The 23,778-nt window shown below is 34.8% G+C and overlaps 1 protein-coding gene across 3 annotated transcripts in view; it reads left to right on the plus strand.

Annotated features, from left to right (window-relative positions):
- The window catches only part of XRCC4 (X-ray repair cross complementing 4), a 276,381-nt gene that overhangs the window by 31,866 nt on the left and 220,737 nt on the right, over nt 1–23,778 (plus strand). For all 3 annotated transcript variants that reach the window (XM_061151955.1, XM_061151953.1, XM_061151954.1), the window contains exon 3: nt 5,043–5,218. In XM_061151955.1, the coding sequence (XP_061007938.1) occupies nt 5,043–5,218 (176 nt within the window). The remainder of the gene's footprint in view (nt 1–5,042; nt 5,219–23,778) is intronic.

The raw sequence follows: 23,778 nt of genomic DNA on the forward strand, positions 1-23,778 counted from the left end.
GCTTAAAACTCAACATTCAGAAAAGTAAGATCAAGGCATCTGGTCCCATCACTTCATGACAAATATTGTTAAGATTTTTGGCTTCCTGTACTGAACAAGCTTTCAAACAGAAAATTTTACAGTGCACTGGAAGATGGACATTTGTTTTCGATGATGTTGAAGTTTTCAGTTTCACAAATGTTTAATACCCTTTATTATTCACTTTTATTTTCTTGAGTGAATTTTAATTATAAAATATGTAACTAAGTAGCATAACATTGTTTCCATGTTTAGTTAAAGCTTATATGTAAATGTAATTTGGCTTGGCACTTTACAGATAGACAATAAGATGATTAAGAACATTGAAACAATTAAATAATTGAAACATGAAAATGAATTTCCTTCCTATACCTCATCCTGTTTTTTGTACAACTTTTTGATTTCTGAAACCTTCAATTTGAGTAATTTTTTTTTCTCTTTTCATTTGAGTGAAATTAAAAGGATGTGGGGTTCCTTTTAATCTCCCACACACTAAACTCCGTGATTTCTTTTCCATTAGCAATGTTTTATCTAATGAATGTTTTGGGGTCTAATTATCATGTGGTCTATCATCACTTCAACATTATGGAAGGTTATATCAGAGGGTTAAATCACAAAGTGGGTTAATGATCGATGACTGTTATTTGACTTTCATAAGAATTAGTCAGCATTAAGAAGCTTATACCACTCATCTTGGAGTAAAATTCACTGAAGAATAAATTTTATCAATGCCTTTATTATCAAATAATTATATCTGCTTATATTTGTTCTAAACACTGATCTATTTGGTGACCTATATGGAAATTATGTGACAGAGCTCAGTAGAAAAAGGACTTTTAATGAATGAGGAGTAGTAAAGTGGGTCCATGATGTGATGACTTATTAAGTCTGTGGATCGTCTCAGCTCTGACACAAACTTACAAACAGTCTTTCGGTTCATTCTACGTCAGAATCCAAAGTAAAGAACCTTCTTTCCTTACTTTCATCTTCACCTACCCACAAATATTGTCAAAGTGATTCTTTCTTTTATCCTACCTGCCTGAAAACAATTCCTTATTTTTTGTTGGCCTGCTCACTTTTTATGCCATATTACGTCGTTCATCTGTATCCTTACTGAATTTTATTATTTCCATGGCTTTTATCCCCAGTCGCTGAAGTTTTTAAAAGGAGCATTGAGTGCTTACAGCTGTGCTTCCTCCAGCACAAAATTCAAAACTGGTGACCAAATTGTTTTTCTAGGATTAAAGTTCTAAATAGGCAGTCAGAATTTCACATGGACCATTACAGGAAATGTTCAAGTACATTTTTTTTCTTAAACTGGTACCTTTTTTTAAAAACATACTTTTTAAAGGAGAGGTGTGTATGTAAATGATTTTCTTTCATATGTTTTCTTCTTCTCAGGAAATATTTCATACATAACAGTAACCAATGCAACATTCACAGATGGAGTAACACATGGGCATAACTAAGATAGTATCTAAAAGGATATCTGAAAAGATACCTAAGATGTCAGCACTTGAATCAAAGCTCCATAAGGCTGGAATTTTTCTCTGTCTAATGGTTGTATCCCTGGTGCCTGGAATAGTGCCTGGCACATAATAGATGCTCATTAAGCAGTTTCAGAATTTACTTGTTGTTTAGTTGCTAAGTTGTGTCCCACTCTTTGCGACGCTATGAACTGTAGCCTGCCAGGCGCCTCTAACCGTGGGATTTCCCAGGCAAGAACACTGGAGTGGGTTGCCATTTCTTTCTCCAGGGAATCTTCCCAACCCAGGGATTGAACCTTTGTCTCCTGTGTCTCCTACAGTGCAGGCGGGTTCAATAAGTGGATTAAATCAATATACTCCATTAAATACTTTCAGAAAACTATCTTTTCATTGTAATGAAATTTAAAATACTTTTACTAGATGGTTTATCAGTAGACATACTTTATTATTTATTTATTTTTTTAATATTGGAATGTAGTTGATTTACAATGTTGTATTAGTTTCAGTTATACAGAAAAGTGATTGTTATGCATATACATATATCCATTTTTGTTCAGATTCTTTTCCCATGTAGGTTATTATAGGATATTGAGTAGAGTTCCAAGTATTATACAGTAGAGCCTTGTTGGTTAGCTATTTTATATGTAGTAGTGTGTATATGTTCATCTCAAACTCCTAATTTATCCCTCCCCCATCCCCCACCTTTCCTGTTTGGTAACTATAAATTTGTTTTTGAAGTCTGTTGAGTCTCTTTCTGTTTTCTAAATATGTTCATTTTATCATTTGTGTGTGTGTGTGTGTGTGTGTGTGTGTGTGTGTGTTTTCTTTAAGTTTTTCTATAGTCACATTCAAGATAGTTTCTATAGATTATTTCCTATTTCTCTGTGAAATATCAATAATATCTTTCTCTAGGTACTTATACTCTTCAAAACAATCCAAACAGGAAATATGAAATTATTCCTCAGATAAAAAGCATTTGTCTTTTTATATGTTTTTTCAGAAGAGCTAATAGAGTATTTGAAAGATCAATAGATTTGATATTGGTGATCTTCTTAAATGTGCAATGCTTCAGAGGGAGAAAAAAAATATGTGGAAGTACTTTAGAAGCTGTAAAAAAAATAAAAAAAAATAATAAAAAATAAAGGTGAAGAAGAAAAAAAGCTGTAAAATTGCACAAGAATACTTTTATTCTTACCTTTTTTCAGAGACTATGTTGAGACTCATATTTCAATATAAGAACTTATCAAAAACTCATTATAAAAGATACATGAATGCATTCCCAGACTCTCTTCCTCATTGTCCATCATGGGACTTCCAGACAGTTGATAGCACATGGACCAAAGTTATGGAAAGTGGTTATATTTTTAGGGATTCTTTAATCAAGATTTTATTGTTTATGTACTATTTCATACTAATGTGTTAATTTTTAATATTATGGAAGTAAATAGTTTATCTAATGCCCCATATCTGTTTCACCTCAAACCAGAACAACCAGAGAGCTATAAGTATGAATCCCAGTTTTATCACTTACCTTCTTCATGGTCCTTACCATTACCTGATCTCTCTGAGTCTTACTTTTATCATTTGTAAAATGAGAATATCTGTCTTTCATTGTTGTAAGGAATAAAATAGTTAAAGTTGCTCACCAACTCTTTCGACCCGGTGGACTCTTCAGTCCATGGAATTCTCCAGGCCAGAATACTGGAGTGGGTAGCCTTTCCCTTCTTCAGGGGATCTTCCCAACCCAGGGATCGAACCCTGAAACCAGGTCTCCTGCATTGCAGGTGGATTCTTTACCAGCTAAGCCACCAGGGAAGCCCCAAAATAGATAAATGTAACCTTTAAAAAAAAAACAAACTATAGAACTATATGGGTCTTTCATCATTGTGATCTCGAGTTGACATGGGAAACCACCCATACATACATGGGAAACCACCCATACATGGGAAACCACACATACATTCTAAATAAATATTAGATTAAATCTTGTAATTTTAAAAGGAAGTAAACAGACACATTGCAGTCTTTGAATATAAGAAAGAGAATCCCCAGGTACTGAGTGTGAAGACGTATCTGAAAACCAAAAGAGTTAATGGGAGCTAAAGAACTAAGTTCATGGACTTCTGAAAAGATACACATCTAATGACTGTGGTTGTAATACCTGAGAGGAATGGCTTGTTGAGATGGCGGGCCTTTTAAGAATTGGAGCTGAACTGTAAAGATAAAGTAACCTGGGATTGATCCTATTAATAAAATCTTTAAGCAACAAATAACAAACAAAAAACTACCCTGGCTTAGAGATGTAGCATAGACTCAGAGTAGTCAGTAAGGGCTCATTAGCTCATTTAATTGTAATGAGTAAATTAAAAGTCCCAGCAGAAATCAGAATCCTGTCTGTGTTATGTATGTGTGAGGGGTGGGGGGCTTAAATTTGAACTCTCTTAAATTTGCCGCAAGTGTGAAAACCAAGTGAAGAAATTAACTTCCAAAATTGATCCAGAACTGCTGAAACCTGTAAGGACTCCAGGAAAGACCAGCCAGCAACCTTCATTTATGACTACCTCTCTGTTTGCCAGATCACTTGATACTTCGGCTAGAGGAGAGCCATGTTCAGACTTCACAAAACACAGAAGGAAAAAAAAAGCAGAATGAGAATGTGTCAGCAGCTAGAAGAAATGGAATTAATACTTTAGGAACCATGCCTAGAGACTGATCTGAATGAGATTTATAAGATGTCATATATATATATATATATATGTAACTTATATGTGTGTGTGTGTGTATATACATATATATATATATATATATATATATATATATATATCCTTCAAATATTGAAAAGAAGGCCAGACAGGATATTATGAAAAAGAAAAAATGATCTGAAATTTGGACATAAAATCGTTGAAGTAAAAATCACTATGGATGAGTAAAACATCAGCTTTAAATATGCCTAGATGAGATAATTGATAGCCAGATATGTAATATAATATATGCCACAGAGGAGACAATAAATATTAATTCCCTTCCCTTTCCTTCTTCTAAGTAGTACAACTCTCTTCATCTACTGTTTTTATTGTTGGCACATAATGAGATGAGAATGAACTCTGTTTTTACTTTAATTTGACTCTACCTATGTGAGTGAGAAATGGACTATAGACTACTTAATCTCTTTAATAATTGAGTCAAGGAAGAAGGATGGTTTAAAATACTGAGTTTATTAATCATTAAAGAAAATGCTTTCTTCTGCTATGACCTTGGAGCAGGTACACATGATGGTTGTTTCTGTGGTAATTTATAATCCATATATTTCATCTGAGGACAGAGAAAGAATGCAAGGAGTCTAATGAGATTTGACACTATTTGAGAAATGTATTTCTCAAAAAAATTTGACTTAAAATTGTGTGGTGTGGTTATTGATTTTATTTTTGTTTAAATTTCTGTTGCATAATAATAAATTAGTAGCAACAGGTAAATATATCTTTTCTTATGTTTAGAAATTTATTTTCAAATAAGACTTTTTATTACTCTTTCTCACAGTCTGTGAATCAGAGATTTCCCAAGAAGCTGATGACATGGCAATGGAAAGAGAGAAATATGTTGATGAACTGAGAAAAGCATTGGTGTCAGGAGCAGGACCAACTGACACATACAAGTTTAATTTTTCTAAAGAGTCTTGTCACTTCTCCTTTGAGAAAAACTTGAAAGATGTTTCAGTAAGTAAATCTTTCCATAATGTTATAAGTGGTAAAATGTCAGAGAGTACTTGTGGAGAAATTATTTAAGTAACTAGCATATTATTCGCAAAACCTCAGAAACAAAAGTTTGAAAAGTACTTGGAAAAATGATTCAAAGTTAGTCATTAAATGCTTTATATTCATGAATTATGAAAAATAATTATTGGAAAGTATGTTTCATTTTTAGTGCTTTAAAACTAAGTATTATTGAGATAATTACATGAATGAGCAGTTCTGAAAAATGGCGTCAGAAGTTTTAAACCATGAGACAAGGCTTATTGAAATGAATTTGGGGAAATACTGATTTTTGAGAAAGAAAATAATATATTTTTCTTTGAATATTTAACAATTATGACCTGTTTTATTCTTTATTAAAATGTATTTGCAATTACAAAATGATATAGTTAGGTAGAGTAAGATATATGTTTATAAATTAAGGTATTTTATTTACATTATCAAAATTCTAAGTATTAAAACAGAAGGAAATAACTTTCAATACAACCTTTTCAAAGCTTGCAAGCTGTACAGACAAGGATATCTGCTATTTGTTCTGTTTGATTTATACATCAGTGCAAATCAAGGTTTATTTATGAAAAATGTACTACTTACTGTTTGTCTATTTTAATTCATGTTGATATAACTGGAGGTTGAGTTATTTTCTGTCAGTCATTTATCAATCAGATATTAGATCTATAGTAGAAGAAAAAGAGGGACATCTTTACTACATTAAGTTTAAAGACAGTTATTGACAGTTTGTACTGGAACTAAGTTGAGTTTTAAAAATTCTTTTTTAAAAAGCTCTTTAATTCAGAATGATTAAAGGGATTTCACCAATTAGAGAAACATTTGAAGCAACAGATGGAATCATTACTTTGAAATATATATTATCCTATATAGAATAATGCAGAAAGCCTGGCTTTAGTAATTATTTCTATTTAGAAAATATATACTTATTGTACTCAACTGCCAATTTATGTAAATTTCAATATGTTGAGGTCCTTAAAAATGATAATTTAAAATAGGGTAAGTAATGTTCGAAATGGCTAGTAAAATTTCATTATTTGTCACAAAATTTTCTTTCCTGTGGCTTAAATACAATCAGGTGATGTTATATATTATAGGACTGCTGACTGTTTCTTCTAATATTTTGAAGCAGATAATTGTCAAATTGGTAGTAATGCCATTTCCCACTCAACAAACATTTGTATGTAATGATTAACATTATTTCATGCAGTTTCTGGTTTTCAACTGTTTTGTGTACACTGATGTATAACAAATTAAGAGTGTGAGAGGTACCTTTTGGGTACTTGAAAGGGTTTTAGTATCTTTGACATGATGAAAAGGAGGGTTTGGTCCATTGGGCATGGATGGAATTCTTGCGTGCTTGGCAATACATCTGATCTTAGTGCCTTTGTGAAGAAAGTCGTCATGACTTAAGTCCTGTGCAACTGGCTTAGCATATATCAGACACAAAAACTGTGACAATAATCCTGAAAGGTAGTTTGCTTACTACCCCAAAATTAATCAACTTCATCAGAGCCAAAGCCTTGAAACACTAACTTTTCAACAGGTTTTCGTTAAAAAGTAGAAGCAGAGTAAGAAATTCTTAGTAATGCAGATGAGTGTGGGTTCCCAAATGCTCATGCTCTGGAGCACGATGGTGCAGTTTAGATAGCTACCTCATTGTTTATTAATTTGCCTATGAGGATAAAAAGGGCTACTCTCTCAGAACAGCTTGACGAGGAGGAGTTTTTGACGACTGCCTGAGAGATATTTTTGGATATGTTTGAATGTAGTAAAACTTTCAGTTTGAGGTTCTGTAGTCAGCTTCATCGATGCAGATGAAAATCACAAGTTAAAAAAAAAAAAAGAAAATCACAAGTTTATTTGGCCAAACTTCCATGGGAATCTTGTAGTGCTTTAGGATGTGCTTCTGTGGATTGAATTTCAGAATGACAGTATCCTGTAAATTCATTTGGTGGCAAAAATATGCAGACAATTGGAAACATGGCAGAATACTTTTTAAGGCTAATTTTGCTTTAGATGACCTACAAATGTAAAAGGTATTTGTAATCCTTTCCTTGATGACACAGACATCTAATTGTTGCCAAAAATAACCTCCTGTACTTACAAGAAAATAATGAACATAGATTCAAACTCTAAAAGTTATAGTGCATTCTGTTGTTGACATAAAGTTACTCTCCCAAAGAATATTCCATGAGTTCTAAGTACATTTGCTACCAGTTTCATACCTAGTAGAGTCAGGATTTGGGGGCATTTGTTGTCATCAATTCAGGAAGTTTTATATGTGTTAATTCTGTGTTGGAGAGCACTGCATAATTTGAACATTTTGAGTATTCAAGTCACATAAGACTTATTTCAATTTACCTTTATGTCAAATTTTCTTTGTTTTTCTATTTTTAAAAAGGAAGTAACTACTAGTTTTTATATTAAAGAAGAACTGGTTCTTTTTGAAGTATTGCCTTGTGTTTTATCAGTGAAAGAATTGTCAGTTTCCAAACCAATGAAATATTTAATATGTATAATATATAAGTTAATTTATATACAGTTTTGTGGGAAGGCATGGGTCCATTGTTTTTACAAGGTTGCTTTGCTCTCATTGACTTTTCCTTACAGATGACATAGATTTTTAATTTTAGCTAAATTCTCATTGGAATAAATGTTGTACAGCCAGTTGAACGCTTTTTTTCTATACAGTGCGAACTTCTGGGACTCTCCCTGCCCCATTACCAGGACACTTCAGTTGGCTGTAGATTGTTCTGGATGAAAGCCTTAGTCTTGTACAAGCATTCAGAATTCATTATCTCTTAACTATAAGTACTGTTGCCCACTCAGGAGTTTATTCATGTACTTTGTGTCATTGTTTTCCCTCTGCTTTTCCCAGTTCATACTGATTTTGTAATATATACTTTATTATGAAAACACTGCATCTTAATTAAAAATATCTTCTTTTTTTTATTTTTTTATTTTTTATTTTTATTTATTTATTTATTATTATTATTATTATTTTTTTCCAGTGGGTTTTGTCATACATTGATATGAATCAGCCATGGATTTACATGTATTCCCAATCCCGATCCCCCCTCCCACCTCCCTCTCCACCCGATTCCCCCAGGTCCTCCCAGTGCACCAGGCCGGAGCACTTGTCTCATGCATCCCACCTGGGCTGGTGATCTGTTTCACCATAGATAGTATACATGCTGTTCTTTTGAAATATCCCACCCTCACATTCTCCCACAAAGTTCAAAAGTCTGTTCTGTATTTCTGTGTCTCTTTTTCTGTTCTGCATATAGGGTTATCGTTATCACCTTTCTAAATTCCATATATATGTGTCAGTATGCTGTAATGTTCTTTATCTTTCTGGCTTACTTCACTCTGTATATTGGGCTCCAGTTTCATCCATCTCATAAGGACTGGTTCAAATGAATTCTTTTTAATGGCTGAGTAATATTCCATGGTGTATATGTACCACAGCTTCCTTATCCATTCATCTGCTGATGGGCATCTAGGTTGCTTCCATGTCCTGGCTATTATAAACAGTGCTGCGATGAACATTGGGGTGCACGTGTCTCTTTCAGATCTGGTTTCCTCAGTGTGTATGCCCACAAGTGGGATTGCTGGGTCATATGGCAGTTCTATTTCCAGTTTTTTAAGAAATCTCCACACTGTTTTCCATAGCGGCTGTACTAGTTTGCATTCCCACCAACAGTGTAAGAGGGTTCCCTTTTCTCCACACCCTCTCCAGCATTTATTGCTTGTAGACTTTTGGATAGCAGCCATCCTGACTGGTGTGTAATGGTACCTCATTGTGGTTTTGATTTGCATTTCTCTAATAATGAGTGATGTTGAGCATCTTCTCATGTGTTTGTTAGCCATCTGTATGTCTTCTTTGGAGAAATGTCTGTTTAGTTCTTTGGCCCATTTTTTGATTGGGTCATTTATTTTTCTGGAATTGAGCTGCAGGAGTTGCTTGTATATTTTTGAGATTAATCCTTTGTCTGTTTCTTCATTTGCTATTATTTTCTCCCAATCTGAGGGCTGTCTTTTCACCTTGCTTATAGTTACCTTTGTAGTGCAAAAGCTTTTAAGTTTCATTAGGTCCCATTTGTTTATTTTTGCTTTTATTTCCAATATTCTGGGAGGTGGGTCATAGAGGATCTTGCTGTGATTTATGTCGGAGAGTGTTTTGCCTATGTTCTCCTCTAGGAGTTTTATAGTTTCTGGTCTTACATTTAGATCTTTAATCCATTTTGAGTTTATTTTTGTGTATGGTGTTAGAAAGTGTTCTAGTTTCATTCTTTTACAAGTGGTTGACCAGTTTTCCCAGCACCACTTGTTAAAGAGGTTGTCTTTTTTCCATTGTATATCCTTGCCTCCTTTGTCAAAGATAAGGTGTCCATAGGTTCGTGGATTTATCCCTGGGCTTTCTATTCTGTTCCATTGATCTAAAAAAATCTTCTTTTTTCTATTTCATAATTTGTTCTGTTCCTTCAGAAAATGTTTTCATTCATGAGCCATTTAGAAAAAGACCTAATTATTTTTGATAAGAATAACCTTGGTCTCATAACTTAGATTGTTCATATATCTTTCTTCTCAACTATAAAATTTTGAAGTGATTTCTTAGATTCATGGCAGGTCATCTATCATACCATAGTTTTATACTTCTAAAAATAGTCCTAATAAAGGAAAGCCATGAGATTTGAAAGAATATTAAACGCGATCAACACACACACATTACAAACATAAACATGAAAATTTGGTTTAGGTCTCTATTCGAAAAGAAGAAAAATCTTAAAATTTTGTATGTAGAATAAAACTTTGAAATTAAAAAAAAGAACTTAATAAAGTCAATTTGCATTTTCTTTCCCTTCCTCTCCCTTGCTCCCATTATCAGATACTGGCTTTGGATACAGTTAGACTGAAAATTTGATGACTTAAATAGCATGGTGGATTCTTTTCTCTGATGTTATGATCCAAATAGGCAGGTCTGGATTAATGTATTAGTTTTATGATGTGGAAGCTCAAGCTTCTGTAATCATGTTGCTTTTCCCTTTTTAAAAAAGGAGTTTTTATCTCACAGTCATGGTTATGCTCACCTTTCAGGCAGCAGGGCTGAGTTAAAGAGAAATTAAAGCACTTGTGCATTTTCTTTAATACCTTCACACTAGTGTTGCATGCACTACTTTAGCTAGCATCCCATTGTCCAAAACGAAGTCACATGGCTTCGCCTAGCTGCAAAGGAATCTGTGAAGTGTGCGCTTCAACTGTGTCCTATGCCCAGAAATTTTCTTTACTGTGTAAAAAAGGGAAGGTGGACATTGAGGGACAGTTAGCAATCTCTGCATGTTAATGTTTTAGGAGAGAGTGAACTGTCATTCAATTCATTTAGAAGGATTCAATTTTATTGTTACAGGAGTCTTTCTCTAGTATTTTCATTACAAATAATGTTGCAACATACAGTAAGGTATTTATGTACAGTAAGGTTAGTTTGTATCTTCCTGTATGTCATAACTTTTCTTTTTTAAGTGGAAAATGCATTCTAAGTTCAAAAGACCTCCCTACATTTTTTATACATTTCTCAGGTATATAAAATATATATATATATAAAATGTATATATATATACATTTCTCAGGTATATAAAAATGAAATAAAGTAAGTTATCCCAAAGTAGTCAAAGTTGTTTTTTAAAAACAGCAGCCCTAAATCCTGTATTATTGCCATGTGTCCCTGTGGTTTTGGGAACTTTGAAATCAAATGGGTATTTCCAGATGAAATATCAGAATTGGAGCATTTGTTATGGTACTCTGCCAAGGACTTTGTCAAAAATAGTAATGATTTTCAGGTTTGTGGGAGTATGGGTTGCAAATGTGTTGCTTGAATGCCTCAAAAAGAAATTTTAGTATTTATTTCCATGATAAAAGTATTTGTATACATCTGCCATTTTTTTATTAAACACGTTATAATTCTTGACCTTTTGGAATGTGGGAACTAAATTAGTTATGTAAGTGGTACAGAAATCCTGTTTAAAGTATATGTTTTGTAGTTAAACCATACAAAAGACTTCAAATTATTACTTTAAAAATTAATTTTTAGTTATACAGCTTTGTCTTTGAGAATTCATTCTCTTTTTCTTGTTTCATATTGCTCTGCTTTGATTTAAAATGTTTTCTTCTTTTATAAGAAACATCTCAAAGTCATTATATTTTAATTTTCTCAATTATTCCAGGATTTTTCAGAAGAAGAAAAAAACAGCTTAGTAAAAACAGGAGTCTGAAGTAGCATGTGAAAACTATGCTCTAAGAGAACTTTTGAGTATTAATAAAGTTAATATTTGCTTATTACTTTTCAGTTAACATGGACTCTCACTTCATCATGTGACCTTGGCATTGTCACTGTTTGTATGTGAGGAAACAGTTGCTAAAAGCATAAGCAAGTTCCTAAGGAAAGTGGAGGTAGTAAGTTAGGTAGGGTGGAATCCAGGACTCTATCAAAGACAATTAAAATTTTTTTTTTATTTAGTTGTAATGTACATATAATATAGTGTACCTGTGTAAGATGCAAAATTTTCATCACTAGGCAGTTCCTTTGTGCCTCTTTAAAATCAGTCCCCAAGTACCATCTTTCCTCCTCAATCCTGCTTACTCTCTTGTCTCCAAACAACCACTAAACTATTCTTTGTCACTGTAGATTAGCTTTACTTGTTTTAGAGTTTCATGTAAATGAAACTGGACAGTATGTACTCTTTCATATAACTTTATTTACATAGTATAATGTTTTTGAGATTCATCATTATGTGTTGTGTTAATTCATTGTTTTTGATTACTATCTGATAGTATTCCATTGAATGGATATACCATATCCACTTTTTGATGAATGGTTTGTGGGTGGTTTCCAATTGTGGATTATTGTGAATAAAGCACTTATATACATTTATATATAAATCTTTTTGTGGTTATATTTTTAAAATAGCTGTATTAAGATATAATGTACATATTGAAAGTTTGAGAAATTTTAAAATATGTATGTACCCAGAAACAGTCATCACAATCAAGATAGTGAACAAATCCTCATTCGTCCCACAGTTTTTTTTGTATACCTTTGTAATCTTCCCCTCTCTATCTCCTGATTTAGTCCTCAGACAACCACGTATAGTTTTCTATCACTATAGGTTATTTTTACATTTTCTAGAGTTCTGTGTAAATGTAACCCTATAGTAGGTACCTTGAAGCATAATCAGGTCTTCCTTCATGTATTTTGAGTCTTCATTATAAAGTGCAAAACATTAAGGTTTGTCATGTCCCTGTGATGATTTGACCCCTTTATCATTTTGAAATGACCCTGTGACTGTTAAAATTCTTTGATCTAAAATCTACTTCTAGCTTTCTTTTGATAGGAGTTAGCATGACATATCTTTTTCCATCCTTCTTCTTTTGCCTGTTTTGTCTTTAATTAAATTGTATTTCTTTTAAGAAATATATGGTTGGATTTTGCTTTTTTAATCCAGTCTGGAAATCTGTGATTTTAATTAGGGTATTTAAGGTATTTATATTTCATATGCTTATTAATGATGATTTTAAAATATGCTGTCTCTTTGTTTCACCTTTATTTCCTTATTTCACTTAATGTGTCTTTTTTTAGACTACTTACATATATTTTTATAATACAGTTTTATCTTTTTGGTTGGATTATAACTCATTTTCATGCTATTTTAGTGGTTGCTTTAGAGTTTACAGGGCTTCCCTTGTGGCTCAGCTGGTGAAGAATCCGCCTGCAGGGCGGGAGACCTGAGTTCAATCCTTGGGTTGGGAAGATCCCCTGGAGAAGGGTAAGGCTACCCACTCCAGTATTCTGGCCTAGAGAATTCCATGGACTGTATAGTCTGCTGGGTCGCAAAGAGTAGGACACGACTGAGCGACTTTCACTTAGAGTTTATAGCATATATCTTTACCTTATCACTGTCTACCTTGAAGTGATATACTGCTTTACAGATAGTTTAAAACTCCTAATAGCAACATATATTTTATACACACACAGATACACACACACCATACATCCATTTTTCCTCTCCTGGGCTTTATGTTATTTTGGTCATGTGATTTCACTTCCATATATGTGATAAACTTTACAATATATTGTAGTTATTTTTGTTTTTAACAGTCAATTAACTTTTAAAATTTATTTTGAAATAATTTTAGACTCACGAAAAGTTTCAAAAATAATACATAGAATTCAGTATACCTTGCTCCCGGGTACCCCAATGATAACAATATAGCCATAGAATATTATTTAAAGCAGGAAATTGACATTGGCACAATATTATTAACCAAACTACAGACCTTACACAGATTTTGTTAGTTTTTACAAGTAATTTGTTTTGTTTTTTGTTTTTTTATGTGTTTCTGTGGGGTTTGTTTGTTTTTGCGTGTTTATAGCTAAATGAATTTTATTACATATATGGATTCATATAACCACTGCCATAGTCAGGATACAAAACTGTTCTATTATCACAAAGAAACCTCTTCATTCCTTTGTACTACCCCTTTATAGTCATACTCCGCTCTCCAGTGTAACCCTCCGCAAGTTATATTCTGTTCTTCATCACTGGGCTTTTGACATTTTGAGAATATTAATTAATAAAATCATACAGTAGGTAGCCTTTTGAGATTAGCTTGTTTCACCCCACTGAGTATAATGCCCTTGAGATACATTCAAATTATTGCAAGTATCACTGACTTATTTTTATTTATTGCTGAGTAGTGCATTGTATGACTGTAATGGTTTGTTTATCCATTTAATGACTTAAGAACATTGTGTTATTTCCACTTTTTGGCAATTACAAAGCTGCTTTACACATGCTGCATAGGTTTCTATGTGGATATAAGTCTTCGTTTCTCTAGAACAGAGACTGGCAACTATGTCCTATAAATCAGCTGCCCATTTTGGTAAATGAACTTTTACTGGGACATAAAAATGCCCATTTGTTTGTGTATTGTCTGTGACTGCTTTTGTGGTGTAATGCTGAATGGCTGCAACAGAGACATTATGGTATGTAATGACTAAAAAGTTTACTTTTGTCCTATTAGAAAGAGTTTGCTGATCTCTGCTCTAAGGTAGATATATAAGATTGTGAATACAGGATTGTATGATAAATGTGTTTACCTTATAAAGAAACTGCTAACCCGTTTTCCAAAGTGGGTGAACCATTTTACATTCATACCTGAAATCTATGAAAGATCCATATTCTTTCTACACTTGGTGTTGTCAGTATTTTTTATTTTAGCCATTTAATAGGCATATTATTGTATCTTATTGTGGTTTTAATGTCTGTGTCCTTAATGGCTAAGGATGTTGACTTCATGCGTTTATTTGACATCTATAAATTGTTCTTGGTGAAATGTCTTTTCAGGTTTTGCCCATGTTTTTAGTTGGATTGTTTTTATTTATCAGATATGTGATTTGAAAATATCTTCTTCTAGTCTATCATCACTGGTCTGTTCATTTTATTAACAGGGTCTTATCAGGGCTTCCCTGAGAGCTCAGTTGGTAAAGAATCCACCTGCAATGCAGGAGACCCCAGTTCAATTCCTGAGTTGGGAAGATCCCCTGGAAAAGGGATAGGCTACCCACTCCCTACCCCTATTGGGTTTCTCTTGTGGCTCAGCTGGTAAAGAATCTGCCTGCAATGCAGGAGACCTGGGTTTGATCCCCTGGAGAAGGGAAGGGCTGCACACTCCAGTATTCTGGCCTGGAGAATTCCATGGACTGTCTAGTCCATGGGGTTGCCAAGAGTTGGACACGACTGAGTGAGTTTCACTTATGTAGAGCTAAAGTTTTTATTTTTTATAAAGTCCAGTTTGTGGATTTTTTTTTCCTTTTATGGACTATTCTTTTGGTGTTATGTCTAAGGACACTTCATCTAACCCTAGGTCATGAAGATTTTCTTTTAAACCAGTTTATAGTTTCATGTTTTACATTTAGATCTATGATCTATTTTGAGTTCATTTTTGTTCAGTTTGAGCTTTGTTTTCTTAGATATGAATGTCCGATTGAACTAATACCATTAGTTGAGACTCTCCTTTCTCTATTGAATTGCTTTTGCACCTTTATTAAAATTCATTAAAATTTTAAATTAAAAATCATTGACTGTACTTGTGTGGGTATGATTTTTGACTCTGTATTCTGTTTCATGAACCTATGTGTATATTCTTCCAGCAGTACCACACCGTCTTAAATAGTAGCTACATTATAAACCTTAAGACTGGGTTTTGTGATTCCTCCAACTTTATTCTTTTTTTCAATATTGTTTTAGATGATTTAGTTATTGTCCCTTTGAAAATAAATTTTAAAAGCACTCTATTTACAAAAAACTACAATTGAGTCTTCTAGTCCATAAACAGTATTTTTTTTTTTTTAGGTTTTTCTTGATATCTTTCATCAGTATTTTAGAGTGTTTAGCACACGGATCTTTTCATATGCCTGTTGGCCATTTGTATGTCCTCTTTGGAGAAATGTCTATTCAGGTCTTTAGCCCAATTTTTGAGTGACCTGTTTGTTTTGATGCTGTTAAGCTAATGACTATCCTTTTATACTTTAAAATTTACTACTAAAACAATTTATAGCCTGCTGCACCTATATAACCCATTCTGGACATGTTACTGTCACACTGCCTGACTACCTGATTTGAATCTTAGATGTGCTAATATCTGATTTAATGAATTAGCAAATAGGTACTTTATAAATATTCATTGTTATTAATTATTTACTTGGCTGTCTCTTCTGTTATACAGTAAACTCCTGGAAGGCAGTGACCATGTCTTAGCTGAGTTTGAAATTCCAGCAAATCTGGATATTTTGGGGGTGCCTTTTTGTTGAGAGGAAGTGTGGCATAATGGAAAGAACTTTAAATCTTGTCTTTAGTCTTCTATCTATTTCTATTTATTTTGGATTCAGCAAGTCATTTGTCTTTAATGATGAAAAATAGTTCAAATAGGCTTATAATGAGAACTCCCAGAAATTATGATTGTGGGCAGTAAGATTGATGTGTGTGTACAAATTCCTTGTAAACTGTGAATGGGTATAGTGTGAGGCCTGTCCCGAGAGACCACTGGGTTGATGCCTTGTATTCACAAGGGCCTCCAGCATATACTTCTGATATAATCTGTAAATGAGTTTATACACATTGTTTTAGCAGACATTTTTTTATGCCAGTTTCAAATCGTATCCCATCTCAAGCTATACCATTTAAAACATACTATAAATAACATCAATTTAAATATGTCAGTGCAATTTTTGTAATCTTGATTTCTCTCAATGTAGGCAGAGATTAAAAAGTAGGACTGACTTAGAATTTCCTTGACCTCAGAGAGCCTTGTTAAACAGATGTCTTTGTTATACTGTTTACTCTTTCAGATAAAGTTTATTGGAAGATCTGAGCTTCGTTTTCTTTGTTGAATTTTCTAGTATAGTCACATATGTTGATGAAAACTGGCCACATAGTATAATCTTTATTCAAAACTGAAAATATGCAAAAAAAATTTTTTTTAAAGATATACTGTTACAACAATTAAAGGCTAATTGCTTTTTTTGTGCAACTTCTTGACAGAATGTGATATTTCTGGCTACAAATGATCCAAAACGAGTGCAATAGTGGAGATATGCCATTGTGACTAGAACCATAACAGTGGATTATAATGGTATTTTCACTAATTTGTTATGCTTCTTGGTCATTTTATATCTTTTGACAGCTATTTTTTTAACTCTTTAATTTTAGACTTATAGAGAAAGTGGCAAAAATACTAAGAAGAATTCCTGCATATCCTTTATTCTGTATTCCCTAACATTCAGAAAGCTTAGAAAAGAAAGGGAAGTCGCTCAGTTGTGTCTGACTCTTTGTGACCCCATGGACTGTAGCCTGCCACTCTCCTCCATCCATGGGATTTTCCAGGCAAGAATACTGGAGTGGGTTGCTATTGCCTTCTCCAGAAGATCTTCCCAACCTAGTGTTAGAACCCTGGTCTCCTGCACTGCCGGCAGACTCTTTACCCTCTGAGCCACCAGGGAAGCCCTAATTAACTAAGACCCAACACAGAATCATGGTACAATTATTAACAGTTAGAATGTTAACATTGATGTGGTAATCTACAGATCTTATTTGATGTTTCCCAGTTTTACTACTATCTTAGTCTGCCCAGGCTTCTGTAACAAAATAGCAAAGACTGGATGGCTTATAGGAGAGGAATTTATTTCTTAAAGTTCTGTGGCTGTGAAGTCCAAGGTCAAGGGACATCCTGTTCAGCTCTGGGTGAGCACCTGCTACCTGGCTTTCAGTTGACTGTCTTCTTGTGTATTCTCTTGTGGTGGACAGAAGCTAGGTGTGATTTCTTCCTTTTTTTATGAAGTTACTAATCATGTCATAGAGGTCCTGCCTTTGTGAATTCATCTAAACAAATAACTTCCCAAAAGCCCCACCTCCAATACCACCATAGTAGAAGGGGTTAGGGCTTCAACATGTGAATTTTAGGGAGAGAGACATGTTCAGTTCATAATGCCCTTAAAGGTTTTTATGAATGTAAGTGTCTCACATTGCTTTTAATGGTCTCTATTATCTTTTAGTCTGTGAAAGTTCTTCAGTCTTCGTTTTTCCTGACTTTGAAGAACACTGGTTATTTAATCTGATGTTTTCTCATGGTCAGCTTGAGTTTATGGAATTTTTCAAAGAAATGATGTTTTATCCTACTCAGTGCGACATGCTAGGAGGTACGTGTTACCTACCTGGATTATTGTGTGTATGTGCTCAGTCGTTTCCATCTTTCTGCAACCCCATGGACAGTAGCTTGCTAGGCTCCTCTGTCCATGGAACTTTCCAAGCAAGAATCCTGGAGTGGGTTGCCATTTCCTTCTCTAAGGGATCTTCCCAACCCAGAGATCGACTTGTATCTCCTGAGTCTCCTATGTGGGAAGACAGATTCTTTACCACTGTACCACCTGGGAGCCCATCTGCATCATTACTAGTGATACTAACTTTGAATACTTGATTAAAGGAGTGTCTGCCAGGTTTCTTTCAACTTTAACTGCTATTTTTTCCTTTTGTGGTTAAGTATCTTGTGGGTAGATATTTTTGAGAGTACACAAATGCCCTATTTTAATCATACTTTTACCCACTAATTTTAGCACACACTGATGACATTTTAAATTTAGTTTTTACTAGAGTATAGTTGCTTTACAATGTTGTTTTAGTTTACACTGTACAGCGAAGTGAATCAGCTATATGTATGTGTGTGTGTGTGTATGTATACACAGACATATTTCCTTTTATTGATGTCTTTCCCATCAGGTCACCACAGAGCACTGAATAGAGGAATAGCACCCCTCAAACTGTACAGTAGGTTCTCGTTGCATTGACAATTTTGTCGCTAATACTTACTCTGATACATCTAGCCGTGAGTTTCTTATTTCCTCATTCCTTTAGTTTATTTTATTAATTGCAATTCTACTATAAGGTAAAGCTGTTTATGTGCTTCCATTTATTTTTTCAATTATTTATAATTATTCAATTGTTTATATTTCAATTATTCAAAATATTTCAAATATTTTTCAAATATTTTCAATTATTCAATAATTTATTCAATTATTATTTCAATTATTTATATTCAATTATATTATTTATATGTACCATCATGAGTATATTTACTTTATTCTATGGGTCAAATTGTTCTCATTTATTTTGTTGCTTAAATTGTCCTCGATTTTGCCATTGGGAACTTACTCAACTTTTGTGGCTTTTAGATATGTCTCCATTACTTCTAGCCCTTCCTGACTTTCTGGCACCACAAGACCCATCTTGTCTTTCCTGACCTGGCTGTGCAATCAACCATTTATCCAAAGATCAATAGTTTTTTTTTTTTTTAATTTAAGATTAAATATTGTAATCAATATCTGAGTACTAGATGTGCTTCTAGCTACTGAGGTGCTATTGCTTTTGGGTCCTTTCTGCTGACTCGCAGAGCTAGCAAGTACATGTGTGTACTTATAAATATATGTACACACATCTGTATTTCTCCATCTGTATATATGTTAAAACCCATTAGTTCAGCCCAGTGTCACAGAGTTTATTCTAGCCTTCCCCCTCTTAATTTGCAACTTCCTCTGACAGTGAAAATTCTGGCTTTCATTATCCACAATATGTTAGTTATTTACTCAGTCCTAGTATACACATAGTTTCAGAATTGTTTACTCATATCCCAGTGAAAAACAAATTTTCTAAATATAGTACGCTGTTTGTGTATAGTTCTTTTTGTCTTTTGCTGTTGTTCAGTCGCTCAGTCATATCCGACTCTCTGTGACCCTGTAGACTGCAGCACGCCAGGCCTCCTGTCCTTCACCACCTCCTGGAGCCTACTCAAACTCGTGTCCATTGAATCAGCGATGCCATCCAACCATCTCATCCTCTGTTGTCCCTTTCTCCTGCTGTCTTCAATCTTTCCCCACACCAGGGCTTTTTATAGTGAGTCAGCTTTTTGTATCAGGCGGCCAAAGTACTGGAGCTTCAGCTTCAGCATCAGTCCTTCCAATGAATACTCAGGGTTGATTTCCTTCAGGATGGACTGATTGGATCTCCTTGTATTCCAAGGGACTCTCCAGAGTCTTCTCCAACAACACAGTTCAAAAGCATCAATTCCTCGATACACAGCCTTCTTTATGGTCCAACTCTTACATCCATACACAATTACTGGAAAAACTGTAGTTTTGACTAGATGGACCTTTGTTGGTAAAGTAATCTGGTTTTCAATATACTGTCTAGGTTTGTCATTGCTTTTTTCCAAGGAGCAAGCATCTTTTAATTTCATATCTGCAGTGATTTTGGAGCCAAAAATATAAAGTCTGTCACTGTTTCCACTCTTTCCCCATCTATTTGCCATGAAGTGATGGGACTGGATGCCATAATCTTAGTTTTTTGAATGTTGAGTTTTAGGGAGGCTTTTTAACTCTCCTCTTTCACTTTCATCAAGAGGCTCTTTAGTTCCTTTACGCTTTCTGCCATAAGGATGATGTCATCTGCATGTCTGAGGTTATTGGTATTTCTTCTGGCAATCTTGATTCCAACTTGTCCTTCATCCAGCCCAGCATTTTGCATGATGTACTCTGCATAGAAGTTAAATAAGTAGGGTGATTATACAGCGTTGACGTAGTCCTTTCCCAATTTTGAGCCAGTCCATTGTTCCATGTCCAGTTCTAACTGTTGCTTTTTGACTTGCATACAGTTTTCTCAGGAGGCAAGTGAGGTGGTCTGGTGTTCCCATCTCTTTCAGAATTTTCCACAGTTTGTTGTGATGCACACAGTTAAAGACTTTAGTGTAGTTAGTGAAGCAAAAGTAGGTGTTTTTCTGGAATTCTATGGCTTTTTCTTTTTTTTTTTTTCCCATTTATTTTTATTAGTTGGAGGCTAATTACTTTACAATATTGTAGTGGTTTTTGTCATACATTGACATGAATCAGCCATGGTTTTACATGTATTCCCCATCTTGATCCCCCCTCCCACCTCCCTCTCCACCCGATTCCCCTGGGTCTTCCCAGTGCACCAGGCCCGAGCACTTGTCTCATGCATCCCACCTGGGCTGGTGATCTGTTTCACCCTAGATAATATACGTGTTTCGATGCTGTTCTCTCGAAACATCCTACCCTCGCCTTCTCCCACAGAGTCTAAAAGTCTGTTCTGTACATCTGTGTCTCTTTTTCTGTTTTGCATATAGGGTTATCATTACCATCTTTCTAAATTCCATATATATGCGTTAGTATACTGTATTGGTGTTTTTCTGGCTTACTTCACTCTGTATAATGGGCTCTAGTTTCATCCATCTCATTAGAACTGATTCAAATGAATTCTTTTTAATGGCTGAGTAATATTCCATTGTGTATATGTACCACAGCTTCCTTATCCATTCATCTGCTGATGGGCATCTAGGTTGCTTCCATGTCCTGGCTATTATAAACAGTGCTGCGATGAACACTGGGGTGCACGTGTCTCTTTCAGATCTGGTTTCCTCGGTGTGTATGCCCAGAAGTGGGATTGCTGGGTCATATGGCAGTTCTATTTCCAGTTTTTTAAGAAATCTCCACACTGTTCTCCATAGCAGCTGTACTAGTTTGCATTCCCACCAATAGTGTAAGAGGGTTCCCTTTTCTCCACACCCTCTGCAGCATTCATTGCTTGTAGCCTTTTGGATAGCAGCCATCCTGACTGGCATGTAATGGTACCTCATTGTGGTTTTGATTTGCATTTCTCTGATAATGAGTGATGTTGAGCATCTTTTCATGTGTTTGTTAGCCATCTGTATGTCTTCTTTGGAGAAATGTCTGTTTAGTTCTTTGGCCCATTTTTTGATTGGGTCATTTATTTTTCTGGAATTGAGCTGCAGGAGTTGCTTGTATATTTTTGAGATTAATCCCTTGTCTGTTGCTTCGTTTGCTATTATTTTCTCCCAATCTGAGGGCTGTCTTTTCACCTTGCTTATAGTTTCCTTTGTTGTGCAAAAGCTTTTAAGTTTCATTAGGTCCCATTTGTTTATTTTTGCTTTTATTTCCAATATTCTGGGAGGTGGGTCATAGAGGATCTTGCTGTGATTTATGTCAGAGAGTGTTTTGCCTATGTTCTCCTCTAGGAGTTTTATAGTTTCTGGTCTTACATTTAGATCTTTAATCCTCTATGGCTTTTTCTATGGTCCAACCATGGAAATAGCTCAGGTGGAATTCCGTTACCTCCACTAGCTTTGTTTGTAGGGGATTTCCTAAGGCCCACTTGACTTTGCATTCCAGGATGTTTGGTGAGTGATCACACCATTGAGGTTGTCTGGGTCCTTAAGATCTTTTTTGTATAGTTCTTTGTGTATTCTTACCACCTCTTCTTAATATCTTCTTTTTCTGTTAGGTCCATACCATTTCTATCCTGTATGTGCCCATCTTTGCATGCAATGGTCCCTTGGTATCTCTAATATTCTTAAAGAGATCTCTAGTCTTTCCCCTTCTGTTGTTTTCCTCTATTTCTTTGCATTGATCACTGAGGAAAGTTTTCTTATCTCTCCTTGCTATTCTTTCGAACTCTGCTTTCTGATAGGTATCTTTCTTTTTCTCCTTTGCCTTTAGCTTCTCTCCTCTTCTCTGCTTTTTGTAAGACCTCCTGAGCCAACCATTTTGACTTTTTGAATTTCTTTTTTTGGGGGATGGTTTTGATCACCACCTCCTGTAGAATGTCACGAACTTCTGTTCATAGTTCTTCAGGCACTCTCTCTGTCAGATCTAATCCCGTGAATCTGTTTGTCAGTTCTGGCTTCCCTGGTGGCTCAGATGGTAAAGAATCCACCTTTAATGTAGGAAACTTGGTTTTGATCCCTGGGTTTGGAAGATCCCCTGGAGGAAGGTATGGCAGCTCACTCCAGTATTCTTGCCTGGACAATCCCCACAGACAGAGGAGCCTAGTTAGCTACAGTCCATGGGGTCACTAAGAGTTGGACATGACTGAGCGACTAAGTACACTCCTATAGTAGAACTGTATAATTGTATGGGATTTGATTTAGGTCATACCTGAACAGTCTAGTGGTTTTCTTCACTTTCTTTACTTTCTTTTAAGTCTGAATTTGGCAACAAGGAGTTCATGATCTGAGCCACAGTCAGCTCCCGGTCTTGTTTTTGCCGACTGTGTAGAGCTTCTCCATTTTTGGCTGCAAATAATATCATCAATCTGATTTTGGTATTGACCATCTGGTGATGTCCATGTGTAGAGTTGTCTTTTGTGTTGTTGGAGAGGGTGTTTGCTATATCCTGTGCATTCTCTTGGTAAAACTGTTAATCTTTGGCCTGCTTCATTTTGTACACCAAGTCCAAAGTTGCCTGTCATTCCAGGTATCTCTTGATCTCCTATTTTTGCATTCTGGTCTCCTGTGATGAAATGGAGATCTTTTTTTGGTGTTAGTTCTAGAAGGTCTTGTAGGTCTTCATAGAACCATTCAACTTCAGCTTCTTCAGCGTTAGCAATTGGTCATAGACTTGGACTACTGTGATATTGAATGGTTTGCCTTTTGTCTTTATCCTTCCAATATGCAATTAAAATATGGCTTCCTAAAATGACTTAGATTAATTATGTTTCTTCCCATCCTTTCAGTGTTCCTGTTCTATTTTGGGTTTAATTCACATTCTGGTTTCTGTTAATTATTTAGTTTTTGGGATCTGAATGATTGCCAAGAATCAGAGCTATATACAAGGTATATTCAAAAAAGAGCCACTTCTCCTTCATTCCTGCTAACCTCTTCCCATTCATACATTTTTTCACTACATTCCTAGCAGCACTTCTAGGTAACAAACTCATTTGTTTCTGATTTATATGTCCCGTACTTCTTTTGTACAAATGAACCTGTGTATTTTCTTATATTCTATTTTTTCTTATATGAAACATAGTACACCATCAATATTATTTCTTTGCATTTGGTTTTTTTCACATAGCAATGTGTCCTGGAAATCACTCCAT

The sequence above is a fragment of the Dama dama genome, chromosome 9 (genome assembly GCF_033118175.1).
Source record: "Dama dama isolate Ldn47 chromosome 9, ASM3311817v1, whole genome shotgun sequence".
Taxonomy (NCBI): Eukaryota; Metazoa; Chordata; class Mammalia; order Artiodactyla; family Cervidae; genus Dama; species Dama dama.